Source organism: Chionomys nivalis, chromosome 3 (genome assembly GCF_950005125.1).
Source record: "Chionomys nivalis chromosome 3, mChiNiv1.1, whole genome shotgun sequence".
NCBI classification, from domain to species: domain Eukaryota; kingdom Metazoa; phylum Chordata; class Mammalia; order Rodentia; family Cricetidae; genus Chionomys; species Chionomys nivalis.
Window position 1 is genome coordinate 75,543,340 of NC_080088.1, and position 12,879 is coordinate 75,556,218.

The 12,879-nt window shown below is 48.4% G+C and overlaps 1 protein-coding gene and 1 non-coding gene across 2 annotated transcripts; both read left to right on the top strand.

Moving 5' to 3' along the window:
- Window positions 1–181: 181 nt before the first annotated feature.
- Ranbp1 (RAN binding protein 1) lies at window positions 182–9,217 on the top strand. The gene is made up of 6 exons (XM_057764980.1): window positions 182–346; window positions 1,528–1,664; window positions 4,266–4,423; window positions 7,100–7,228; window positions 8,190–8,255; window positions 8,812–9,217. Exons 1-6 carry the CDS (start codon window positions 332–334, stop codon window positions 8,916–8,918), a joined length of 612 nt encoding a protein of 203 aa, XP_057620963.1. The 5' UTR covers window positions 182–331; the 3' UTR covers window positions 8,919–9,217.
- On the top strand, window positions 8,303–8,428 carry LOC130872319 (small nucleolar RNA SNORA77). The gene has a single exon (XR_009056926.1). It is a non-coding gene; the product is annotated as a small nucleolar RNA SNORA77 (small nucleolar RNA).
- Window positions 9,218–12,879: the final 3,662 nt, after the last annotated feature.

A 12,879-nucleotide genomic window follows, 5' to 3' on the forward strand; every position in this document is an offset into this window, starting at 1 on the left:
CGGAAGTGCGCGCGTGGGTCGCCGGGATAGCGCGCTCCCCAGGCTAAGGCGAGGCCGGGCATGCGCCGCGAGCATTTTGGCGGGAAGCGCGGGGCGGGCCGGACAATGAATGTCCGCCGTCAGAGCCAATAAAGCTGCAGTGGTTTTGAATCACGGCGCGTTTCCCGCCGCTGGGGTCAGGGGTCAGGGTTCGGGTCGGGGGGCGGAGGGAAGAGCGGACGGGCGGGAGACGCCGGCGCCAGACGCGGAGGAAAAGAAGCTGCTACCAGCCGTCCGGAGGCCGCCGAGCCAGCGACGCCTGAGCCAGTCGAGCCGCCGTCGCCGCGCCCCCATGGCGGCCACCAAGGTACGGCGAGGCCCGGGTGGGGCCGGACAGGCCGGGAGGCAAGGGCCGCTATGGGCGGCCACGTGGGCGGCCCGCGCCTCGGCCGCCAACCCTCGCTGGCCTGCGGGTTCGGGGCCTGTCGAGGCGCCCGGGTCTCGGGGGCTCGAGGACTTTGGGTCCCGGGAGTGGGAGTTGCTGACGAAGACTCGGGTCTCGGGGGCTGCGGGGCGGCGCATGACCTTGTGGTGTGCGGAAGAGCAGCCATCTCCACACCGGGCTCCCGGCTTTACCTGGGAACCTGGCAGTTGCGGATTTCCTTCATCTTGGGGCCCTTGTGATGTTTCCACTAGCATCGGGAAATCCTTCTTCTAGTTGCCCACAGATCCCTTCATTCATTCGGTCATTACGCCTGGAACCGCCGCCGCCTTCGGTGGCGGAAGCTCGCGTTCCAGCGCTGGGTACAGATATAAGACGAGCGGACTCAGGGCGGGGGCGGCTTTGTTGGTGGCTCGCGTGTCGGCCGCAGCGGAGCCGCAGTGCTGTGAAACCGAAGGGCTTCTATTTCTTTATCCTGTGGAGTTAGGTAGTGTGAGTCAGGGTCCCCCCCCCCCCGTATTATCAAAGCACGTGATCTTGTCAGATTTTAAACCTGCATGCCCTTGTAATCCTTCAAGTTGGGTCAGAAGCTTCAAGCTTATTTGTCAGACTTTCCTTAGCTTCTTTCAGCTTAAATTTCCAAGCTTGTGAAAAATGGCTGGGTGAACTGTGAGTTCATAAATGCTAATCATCCCATAGCAATTTATCTTCGTAGTAAACTAACAAGTGCCTGGAGAATCCGCAGTAAAAACCGTTAAGGTTGCTCTTCCTTTGGAGTTTTTCATGTTATTTACGTGTCGGGTATAATTTCATTTTACAGAGGAGGGATTTTTTTCCCAAGCTACTCTGGTGTGTGTGGAACTGACTGATGCCTGAATGTGCTGCGCGGGCTGGGGGTGTTAAAATCCATTGTCTTGCTGCATGCTATCTTGTGATTTTTGTGATGCTGGTGTAAATGCAAACTTGTGATGTGAAAGACTGGAGACTTAATTTCCAATGTAAGGGAGGCCTGTCTTCGTTTTTCACGGCCGTTTTTGATTGGTGATGCCCACTGTGGGCCAGGTTCACCAGTGAGCAGCGTTACCTCTCCTCCCCTCTCTGCACAGGACAGTCATGAGGACCATGATACCTCCACAGAGAATGCAGATGAATCCAACCATGACCCTCAGTTCGAGCCAATAGTTTCTCTTCCTGAGCAAGAAATTAAAACACTGGAGGAAGATGAAGAGGAACTTTTCAAGATGTAAGTCCTCTGAGGTGTCCCTGTGGAAGTATCTTTAGATGGGCTGACTGAGACAGCGAGAGAAACAGCTCAGTAATAAGCAGGTCTCCGTGGGACATTCCAATAAAAAAACTTGTAAAACTCCACAACTCCAGTGGGGCCGTGCTCTTCTCTGTGCTTTCTGGAGGAGCCAGCCAGCCAGCTAGGACTGTGCTGGGGATTATTTCTCTTGTGCTTGGGTATAAGCCTCTCTGTGATTTTTGTCTGGAACTCTGCAGAAGAATTCGAGGTTGGCAGGACACATTATGATCCCTGTGAATTTCACAGCTTGGCCCCAGTCTGATAAAGGCTGTTTTAAGAAAGGGCCTGGAGTTGTATGGTGACTAGTCTTACATTGAAAATTCATTCTGCCAAACCTTTTCCTCCTTCCTTGGGGCCAGTCATGTGAAGGATGTCCCCAACATAGTTTTGTCACCTGGGTGTCTCCCCAGCTGATCTTGCACCTTCCCTCCAAGAATCAGCAATTCCAGCAGGCTGCTGTAGCACGCACCTTTAATTCCAGCACTCGGGAGATAGAAAGCAGGTAGATTTCTGTGGGTTTTAGGCCTGCCTGGTCTACAGAGTAAGTTCCAGGACAGCCGGGGCTACATTGTGAGATCCTTTCTTGGGGGTGGGAGCTTCATTCCTTTCTTGAGCAGGAATCTTAACTTCTTTCTTTCCTTTTCTTTCTTTCTGCCTTGTTTTCTGTTGCCTTAACTGGGTATCCTTAAAGAACAGGTTGGTTTAGCTCTTGTTTGGTTTTTTTTTTTTTAATTTTATATGTGTACGGGTGTTTTGCCTACATGGATGTCTCTATAAATGTGCAGCCTGGTGCCCAAGGAGGCCAGAAGAAAGCAGCGGATCCCTGGGGACTAGAGTTACAGACAGTTTTGAGTTGCCATGTGGTCCTCTGGAAGAACAGCCAGTGCTCTTAACTGCTGAGCCATCTCTCCAGCCTCCAGCTCATGGTTTTGCAGGTTAGGAAGTCTGAGATCTGAGAGCATAGTGCTAGCATTTTGGTATGGGCCTCAGTCACATCTTAATGTGGCCATGTATCATGGAACTTGCTACCTTTCGTCTTTTACATACCCTCTAGTGCCATTGTTCGGCCCCTGTCCTCAGTCCTCGTGATTTCATCTGATCATCTTTACTTCTAAAGGATGCTTCAAATATTATTAATATGAATTTGGAAATTGAGTTAATGCCTAAACTGTAAGGACACATTCAAACCACAGCAGACAAATTGAACTACAACCTATGCGTTCCTGGTATTGTGTCTTAACACAGAATGCCAGTGGAAATGTCTTAGCTATCAAAATTGCTTTTTTGAAATTACCATGTGTTTCTCTCTTAGAATCTTCAATGAGGAACTGTAGCAATACTTGAGTAAACTTTGGATTTGCTGTTGTCTTGTTTACTGGCCTGGTGATTGAACACATGCTAGGCATGTACTGTACTGAGATGGTCTCTTGCCCCCTCCCTGCTCCAATTTTATGCACCTGGTCTTGAACTTACCATTTACCTGCTTTAGCTTCCTTAATATCTAGGATTACAAGCCTGTACTCTCAGGCCACGACAGCAACTGAGCATAAGATATCTTGTATCTGGTTTCACATCACAGCAGAGACTGGCTTGTTTCCTGTGCTCAGAATTGCTGGACACTGGGGTTCTGGTACATTGTAGCAAAGGTTGTGTTACTGTCTCTGGCATTCCCCCCTTCCCCCTTCAAGTATACCTAAAATGTCAGATTAAGGTACATCTGCTCTGAAGTTATGGGGGGGGCTGCTCAAGGAGAGCCCATAATATACCTTTGTACCCAGAAGGTGGTGGGCCAGAGCTCTGTGCTATAGCCCTGGGCAAGGGTGGCATCCCTTTGAGTTAGGTAGTATTTGATTTCGTCCATGCAGTGCTGACAGGACTGCTTTCCTGGGCAGTGTCCTTGGTGTAGCTCTGGAGACCAGGCTCTTGTGCCCTACACCAGGGCTTTCTCTTAAGAAGTGGGTGAAGAGGTATCCCTTGAGACTGAGTTTGGAAGAGAGCAGAGACTTTGGCAGAGGAGAGGCAGGTGAGGGTTGCAGAGGAAGGGTGTTAGCCCTGCTTGAGGGACAAAAGAACTGGACTCATTGCTGGTGCTAGGTGCCTGGACCCTGGTGGCTACAACAGGTTCCTCCTGACAGGAAGCTGGTGCTGGGCCTGTGGAGGATGATATCCCTAAGGCTTTGTGTAGTTAAAGGGTGCTCATGTAGTGTGACTAGACCATCCAGCTCTCTGGCGCTTCTTTACCAGCCCTGGGCCATGTGTACCCTTAGATACCTCTCCTGAGGAAAATGCTTCTGCTATGAATAGCTTTCTGGCTGTAAAGTAAAAGCAATGTGGAATTTGTTGGGCCATTGTGCTCTCCTGGGCGGTGTTTTGACTAGTAATTCTTGGCACCCAAAGACCTTAGAAAAATTTGGTGAGGACCCAGTGTCCAGCAGTACCCTTATGTTTAGCACCCAGAGAACACGTTTTCTTTTGGGGCAGTTGGTCCAGGTGTGAGTTCCCTCCCTATCTTAAGTGTTTCTTTACTGGCTTTTCTTATAGGCGGGCAAAGCTATTCCGGTTTGCTTCAGAGAATGACCTCCCAGAATGGAAGGAGCGAGGCACTGGTGATGTCAAGCTCCTGAAGCATAAGGAGAAAGGGACCATCCGCCTTCTCATGAGGAGGGACAAGACTCTGAAGATATGCGCCAACCACTATAGTAGGTGGTCTTTCAGGTCTACACCTTGGAACTCTAGGAGCTGGTTACCAGGGGAGAGAGGGATATATTTGTGATGCTTAAAGTATGTTTCAAACAAGCCTCTGAACTCTGACAGTGAAGCTTACAGAATGCAGGCTGTGGGCAAGATAGGTCTAGGGCGGATGTAGAACTCCAAGATAGAGTTGGATGGTGATGCAGTGGGTATGTGTTTGTATGTTATCAGGGCAAGTTGTGGGGGTCTGGTGCCAAAGCTGTGTTTTCACTTTCTGATAATGCTTTACTCCCAGCTGTTGCCTGGGATGATACAGGAAGGGATCAGTGCTGGGAAGAAGGTGAAGGAGGAGGGCTCTTGGCCAGATGTGGCCCTGTGGATCTAGAACGAGGTCTCAACAAGCCATCCTTTCCCTGTTTGTCTCAGAGGTTCTTTAGATCATTTTGGGGTGCTTTTGATCCTGATAGATCTAGTGCAAAAATCTATATTTTCTAAACTTAAAAATATTATCCTCCAGGTGAGTTTGCATATGGAAGACAAAGAACAGCTTTGTGGAATCTACCCTTCCCTTAACGCCTTTACGTGTGTTCCGGAGTCAAGCTCGGGTCTCTGGGCTTGTCTAGCTAGTGCTTTTATCTAAGTGCATTGTTTTCTTTAATTTGTGTGCACCTGGGCCATGGCTGTGACAGTTGAAGGACAACTTGTAGGAACTGGTTCTCTCCTTTCACCTTGTGGGTTCTGGGGTGGAACTAGTCAGACTTTTGGGAAGTGCTTACTGGCACAGCTTTACAGACCCCGAATCTCTACCTTCTAGTTGATTGGGATCTTTTGTCTTGGTATATTGGCTGACTATAGGTAAGGGTGCAGTTAGGGCTTAAGGTGGGTTTTGCTGAGGCAGAGACATGAGAAAGACCTTGATCCTCCCTCTCTCTCACAGTTGCCTCAGTCTTCCCTCAGTCCCAGTTTGGGGCACTCTGTGGGGCCGGGGGGCTGTTCTCAAAGCCTAGCTAGGTTCCAGAGTGGTCTCTGTGAGCCTCTCCACCTGGGTGGAGCTCCTTATCTTGTGTACCTCACAGGCCCTTGGTTGTTGTGAGTCAAGGTTGGGCATATTACTGTTCTATTCCTGTGAAGAGACACCATGATCAAACAACTCTTCTAAAAGAAGACATTTAATTGGGACTTGCTTGCATTTTCAGAGGGTTAGTCCATTATGGCAAGAAACAGACAGGCATGTCACTGGAGCAGTAGCTGTGAGTTTTACATCCTGATCTGCTGGCGGGAGGGAGGGGCAGGGGACGACACAGAGAGAGACACACTGAGCGACTGAGTCTCATTAGCTTTTGAAACTTGAGAGCCCATCCCCAGTGACCTTCCTCTAACAGGGCCACACCTCCTAATCCTTCCAAACAGTTCTTTAACTGGGAACCAAGTTCCCAGCCATTCTCATTTCATTCAGACCACTACAGGCATCAAGTGGAGTGTGGGTGCTGTGCAGAGTTCCTGAGACCACCATGGGCTGTGGTGGCTCAGCTCCCTGAGCTCCAGCTTTGGCGGTCGTGTAGGAGTGGTCAGGTTGGTTCATGGGCCTCTAGAATCCTCGAAATGCTGCCAGGGTACAGGGATCAGTGGCTGGCAGCTATCTGTTGGTGCTATAACCTTCCCCCTCGGTTCTCCTTGGTTCAGTAGGACCTGAGGGATTCAGAATAAACATGCTTGTTATGAGCCATGGCTTGTCTTCATGACATACTAACATTGTCCTGAGATTCCAGTGTTTGTTACTTGTATTCTTACCCCTCAGACCTTCCTGGACTATAGAGGGTTGAGAAGTGGCATCGTGTGATAGTCCTGCTTTCAGGCTCCTTCACCTTTGTGTTCCCATCTTTAAGTCAGCCAGGTTCATGCTGTTGTGGGTATGTGTTGTTAGCCATATGTTGGGCAAAGCCCTTAGGAAGGTTTGAGCCTGGGTGGCTACCCTTAAAACATCAGCAGACAGAACCTGTGCTTCAGGGTCCTGAGCCTGTTCCCACATAAGGATTATCCTGGTTTTAAGCAGATGTGGTTTGCATAGGGCTTAGAGTTATGTAGACCTGTGCCTTCCCATGGGCAGACATAAGCAATGTCTGCACTTCTGCCAGGATCCCACTGACAAATGAAGGTGTGATGCCACCAGAGTTTCCTCTGGGGAAACAATGAATTTATTGGCCTTTGCTAAGGTCAGAGGTGAGGTGTTACTTACAGGGGTGTGAGTACTCCACCCCATCAGGCTATACCTGGAAAGCCTTGACTTAGCAGTGATGATGGCTTCTCTAAAGGTGGAGCCCCTCTACCCGAGTCTTTCCCAACCTAATACTCTAGCCCCTCCTGGAGGAGGGCACATGGAGTTAGGACAGAGTTGAACACAACCCGTGGTTACAAGGGTGAGGATTTTTGACTTTCTTCACCCTTAGGGAAATAAACAGTCAAATCCAGCTGGGATAATCTGTAAGTGGGCACAGTTGAACCCCCCCAGTATGGTGGTTGTTTGGCTAGGAGGGTAATCAGGTACAACAACTTGGATCTCAGATCCCAAAATTCCATGTTGGTTGAAGTAGGTCCCTCCCTCACTTGGTGAGCAGGTTGCTCTGAGTGAGGGCTGAGTGGTTTGGCCGAGGGTCCCGCTGTTCTCACAGGCTTCTGTCTTCTAGTCACACCGATGATGGAGCTGAAGCCCAATGCTGGCAGCGACCGTGCCTGGGTCTGGAATACTCACGCCGACTTTGCTGATGAGTGCCCCAAGCCTGAACTGCTCGCCATCCGCTTCCTAAATGCTGAGAGTAAGGAGAACCTGCCCAACTGTGGGTTGCCTGCTGTGTGAAATCCTAGGGGGTCTGTATAAACAGTTGTTGCATCCAGTTGATTCCCATCAGGTGTGTGGAACAGAGACACACCCTAGAGTTTCCTCCTGCTGCTGCTTCTGCTAGGTTTCTGGTTCCTCAAGACTGGGTCATTGGTGTCCCCTATGGATGCTTAGGCACCTGTTCCAGCCAAGATTGCAGAGATCTACAAGCCCTGGCTGATCTTTCTTCCATGGGGAATTTTTCTAGTCCCCCATGTGCTATGCCCTGGGATCGTGGAGAGTCAGCAGGTACCATGGCCAGTGCCCTAGTGGCTGGTGCTCCTGTGAAAGTGAGCCTTCCCTTGTTCTGGGAGGATAGTGTATCTCTGGTAGCCCTTCCAACAGGAGTAGAGCCTATAGCAGGAAGGGCCTTGGCCCTTGGTCGTCTGATTGTTGATAGATAACTGAGGACAGTCACTGACCTCAGGAGAGACTCAGTAACCAGTCACTGCAGGTGTTAGGTGGTCAGAAGCTGCCATTGGGGCTGGATTTGGTGGTGCTCACCTTTAATCCCAGCACCTGGGAGGCAGAGGCAGGCAGATCTCTGTCTTCCAGGACAGTCAGGGCTATATAGCAAGAGCCTGTCTTAAAAAAGAATGAGAGAGGGCTGGAGAGATGGCTCAGAGGTTAAGAGCACTGGTTGCTCTTCCAGAGGTCCTGAGTTCAATTCCCAGCGACCACATGGTGGCTCACAACCATCTGTGCTGAGATCTGGCGCCCTCCTCTGGCGTGCGGGCATACATCGAGGCAGAATGTTGTATACATAATAAATAAATAAATCTTTAAAAAAAAAAAAGAATGAGAGAAATTGCCACTGGGGACTATGAGTTGGCTCTTGAGAACTTCAGGATGTCGCCAGTCTACTCTGAGAACTCCTTCAGTTCCTTCTCTTTCTACAGATGCACAAAAGTTCAAGACAAAGTTTGAAGAATGCAGGAAAGAGATTGAAGAGAGAGAAAAGAAAGGTGATGTGGTGCCCTGGGGTGATGAGGGTGGGTGCTGGAACTTCTTTGCAGATTCACTCTGCACCTGGCTGCAGCTCCAGTCTGGTGCTTTTTCTGTCTGCCAAAGAAACATTCCAGGGTGCTGTGGCTGCCTCTGCCTGTTGGGGGTCATACAGCTACCTGGGGACATGGTGATTCCTTGGAGGCTTTGACTGAACGTTGGCCTCATAGTGTTCTTGCTCGCTTCAGGTACAGAGCTGAGTTACAGCTCTCGGGAACCTACCAGGGGCGAAAGGGCTTTTCAGATACTCCTTACTTTCTCTAAGAATTGTGTGTACTTTCTGGGGCAGATGAGACCTGTGTTAGTAAGTGACCATAGATCACTGAACAGCTTGGTGTACACCAGCAGCTTGTTGGGGCCTCTTGTGCCCATCTGGGGAGTGCCCATCTGGGGAGAGTGGTGGGTGATGCCTAGGGAACAGGTTGAGCCTTCACTGGTTGAGTGCCGAGAGTAGTACAATCTCACAACCAGATTTTTCTCTGTTTGGTATCTTACTGCATTTGCCTGTTTTTGCAGGACCAGGCAAAAATGATAATGCTGAAAAGGTGGCTGAGAAGCTGGAAGCCCTTTCTGTGAGGGAGGCCAGAGATGAGGCTGAAGAGAAATCTGAGGAGAAGCAATGAATCTGTCTGTCCTTTTCCTTCTTTTTTCTTTTAAAAAAATTTCCCTGCCCTTTAAGGTTTGTTTTTATTCTGTTTTGTTTTTACAAGGGACTTTATAAAGAACTGAATTCCAACCTTCAGGGGTTTTTTGTTTTCTTTTGTTTTTTTAATTCTTTTCTCCTTAAGTTTTGACACCATTGGACATGACTTCAGAAATCCATTCCCCAGTCATGAAAATGTACTGTGCTAACTTTCTTTTCCATAGTGGAAACACTTATTTATAGTCATCAAAAATAGTGAATAAAAAATACCTTGGAAAACCTGGACCAACTGGCAAGGCTATGTGTGGGAAGGGGAGCTGTGCCTGGAGCCCTCCTTGGTCACCTGTGTACCTGAGTGTGCATCGCAGGCCTGTGAAGCTGGTTTCTTAGGACAATCAAGTGGTGTGTCTGCTATTGCTCTTTAGGGAACAATGAACACTATGGCCTGGTTTGTCCAAGCTGTTCCTAGAAGCCACTAGGTGAGTGTGATGGCAGCTGAAGAGCCCAGTGGGGCTGAGGCTGGCATTCGGGGCCAAAGTGTGCTATTGTCTTGCAGCTGGAACTATATTACTTTGTGCCTTTTGTAGATTTTGTGTGTGTATGTTGGAGGGACATGAAGGAAGACCACTAGAGTACCCCGATGAAGGGAGGTAGTAGGTAGACAAACAGATGTGGCTATTAGGAAAAACTGGTTTGGGTTGGCTATGGTTAATAAGGTAGCACTGAGCTCAGTGGAGAGAAAGGCCACCCTGGAGATGGATAGCCATTCTAGTGCTGTGTCACGGTGTAGCTGTGACTAGCCCTTTAACCCTCCTGTTGGAAACCATTAGATGCTTCAACACATCTTCAAATAACACAAGTAAGGGTTTGAACCTTCTGGGCTTGTGTCTAAAACTTATCATGTGTGGGGCTGGGGAAATGGCTCTTGTAGAGGATCCGAATTCAGTTCTAAATGCCCACACCAGGCTTACAATTAAGCTCCAAGGAGTCAGACACACTCTGCCTCTCCCAGGTAGTGCATGCAAGTGTGTGTGTGTGTGTGTGTATACATATACATATATATGAATGAGAGCCCTGATATGCTGTATTATGGGCTGGCCTCAGGAGCTGCACCAGCCCTACCTATGACAGGACAGGAGCCATGGGGGGCCTGCTCCCATAAGAAGAGGAGCTGGTCTCTTGCTGGTTACCCCTAACATATACCAGAAGCGCTCGAAGAGGATGGGTCTCCACCTGTCAATTTGTGTATTGTCATTGACCCTGTTATGTCTGATCTTGTCAGACATGGTATGTTTACAAATACAGCTTTTCTTTTTTGATTTTCGAGACAGGGTTTCTCCGTAGCTTCTTGGTTCCTGTCCTGGAACTAGCTCTTGTAGATCAGGCTGGCCTCAAACTCACAGAGATCTGCCCGCTTCTGCCTCCTGAGTGCTGGGATTAAAGGCGTGCGCCACCACCGCCTGGCTCAGCTTTTCTTTTTTAAAAACTTAAAAGGTAGCATTCAAAGTTTTCCATATAGGCATATTGTACTTTATGTTCATACCCCACCTGCTGCAAAAGAACCTTTTCATCCCCCCAGATGATCTTTAAAAGCCAACTAAAGACTACTGGCTGTCTCTTGGCTTTCTCCATCCCAGGAAGAGATCTGCATACATGGTGGGGTCTTATGAACTGGAATTTGTGACACTGACCACATGTGGTCTTCAATGTACTTCATAAAAGGGCTGCGTGATCTTCCTCAAGGGAAGCCCTGGACTGGGACATTGATTTTTGACATAGTGGAAAGTAACCTTTATCTTGATTTGAAACAAGCAAATGAGCCTTTAGGTGGGAGAATGCTCACCAAGTAGAAAGTTTCTTCCCATTCCCAGAGTTTGGCATTTTTCTCATGTATCTCTGGCAGTGGAGGAGGATGGTGGCCTCCATACATAGCATAAGTCTCTAGTCAAACCCCAAAAGAGTTCCATGCTGCAGATACAGAAAAACCCCTCCAAAGTGGTTAGGGGACACTGCTGTCCTGTGCTCAAGCTATATTCTGGTGTACTTAAGGAAGTGGCTTGTTCACACTTGGAGGTGTAGCTGAAAGGAACATGCATTGGTCCAAGTCTGCCCTATTGACAATGGACTGGAAGATATCAATGAATTGTTGAAGCTACCCAGCCTGCCTGGCTGGCATTTGTGTCCTGATGCAATGGGAGGCAGAGGCAGTGGGGTCTTATCAGGAGTTAGGACTATAAGAGACACACAGGTAGCTGGGTAGTAGTGGTGTATTCCTTTAAGTCCAGCACTTGAGAAGCAGAGGCAGGTGCATCTCTGTGAGTTCGAGGCCAGCCTGGTCTACAAAGAGTTCCAGGACAGCTTGGACTGTTACACAGAGAAATCCTGTCTACAAAACAAAAAACACAAGCATACAGTAGCACCCTCATCCATAGGGGACATTCCAGGACTCCCAGTAGACACTGCAAACTTAGGGGATGCCAAGCCCTGTTTATAAGTTAGGCATAGTGGGAGATGAAGTCAGATAAACTGCAGTAAGGTTAAAATATATAGTTTAAGGGGCTGGAGAGATGGCTCAGAGGTTAAGAGCATTGCCTGCTCTACCAAAGGTCCTGAGTTCAATTCCCAGCAACCACATGGTGGCTCACAACCATCTGTAATGGGGTCTGGTGCCCTCTTCTGGCCAGCAGGCATACACACAGAATATTGTATACATAATAAATAAATATTTAAAAAATATATATATAGTTTAAATAGCTTACTATAGGTCTTAGCAACCTCAACACAAATTCTTTGTTTTTTGAGACAGGGTTTCTAGCTCTCCTGGAACTTGCTCTATAGACCAGACTGGCCTTGAACTCACAGAAATCCACCTCACCCTCCCCCCCCCCCCCAAGTGCTGGGATTAAAGGCAGGCATGCTCAGCACAGGTTCTTACCTAACTATGAAGAACACTTTGGCCTTTTGCTTTACCAGGTCTCAGGCAATCACTACTGTAGAAACACAAGAAGGCTACAATAGAAACTAGGTAAGCCTAGGGAATTCACATTCAAGACAGAGAAGTGCAGTTAAGTTGGTTGGTTGGTTGGTTGGTTCACTTGAGACTCATTCAGCCCAGGTTGGCCTGAAGGTGTGTGTAGCAGAGGATAACCTTGAATCCTGTGTCTACTTCCTAATGATGGAACTACGTACATATGTTCTGTTTATATGGTGTTGGGTTTTGTTAGGCAGGCATTCTACAAACTGAGCTACATCCTGACCCTTTTGTTGATGTGGGAGTCCCCTCTGTGTGCTGTGATTATCTTTAATGAATAAAGAAACTGCTTTGGACCTATAGCAAGGTAGAACTTAGGTAGACAGGGAAAGTTAGGCTGAATGCTGGGAAAAAGAAGGATGGAGTCAGGAAGAAGCCATGGACCTTCCTCCAGAGTCAGACATGCTGAACCTGCCAGTAAGCCACTGACACATGGCAATACACAAATTAATAGAAATGGGTTAAATTCAGATGTAAGAGTTAGCCAGTAAGAAGCTAGAGCCAGTAAGAAGCTAGAAGCCAAGCAGTGATTTAAATAATAAAGTTTCTGTGTGATTATTTCAGGTCTAAGCTAGCTGTGCAGCTGGGAAGAACAAGTGGCCTCCTCCAACAGATTGGCACACCAACATGGTAGACTAAATCCATGTAAAACCTGAGAGAGTTTGAAAAGGAATTCTAGACACAAAAATACAGAGTTTAACACAGCTTCTTGCTGTTTGGTGGCTACATGCAGCAGCTCCTTTAAGAGAGGTTTTCCTGACTCAGTGATAGCAGAAAAGCCGTGCCGTTTTGAAATGCCAGCTTTCTGGGATGTGTTGCCATCGTGACCTCTGACTCTGGAGACAGAGCATTTGGATGGGGCATGGCTTACTTAATGGCAACATGGGCCAGCTGTGTGCCTAAAAGTGGG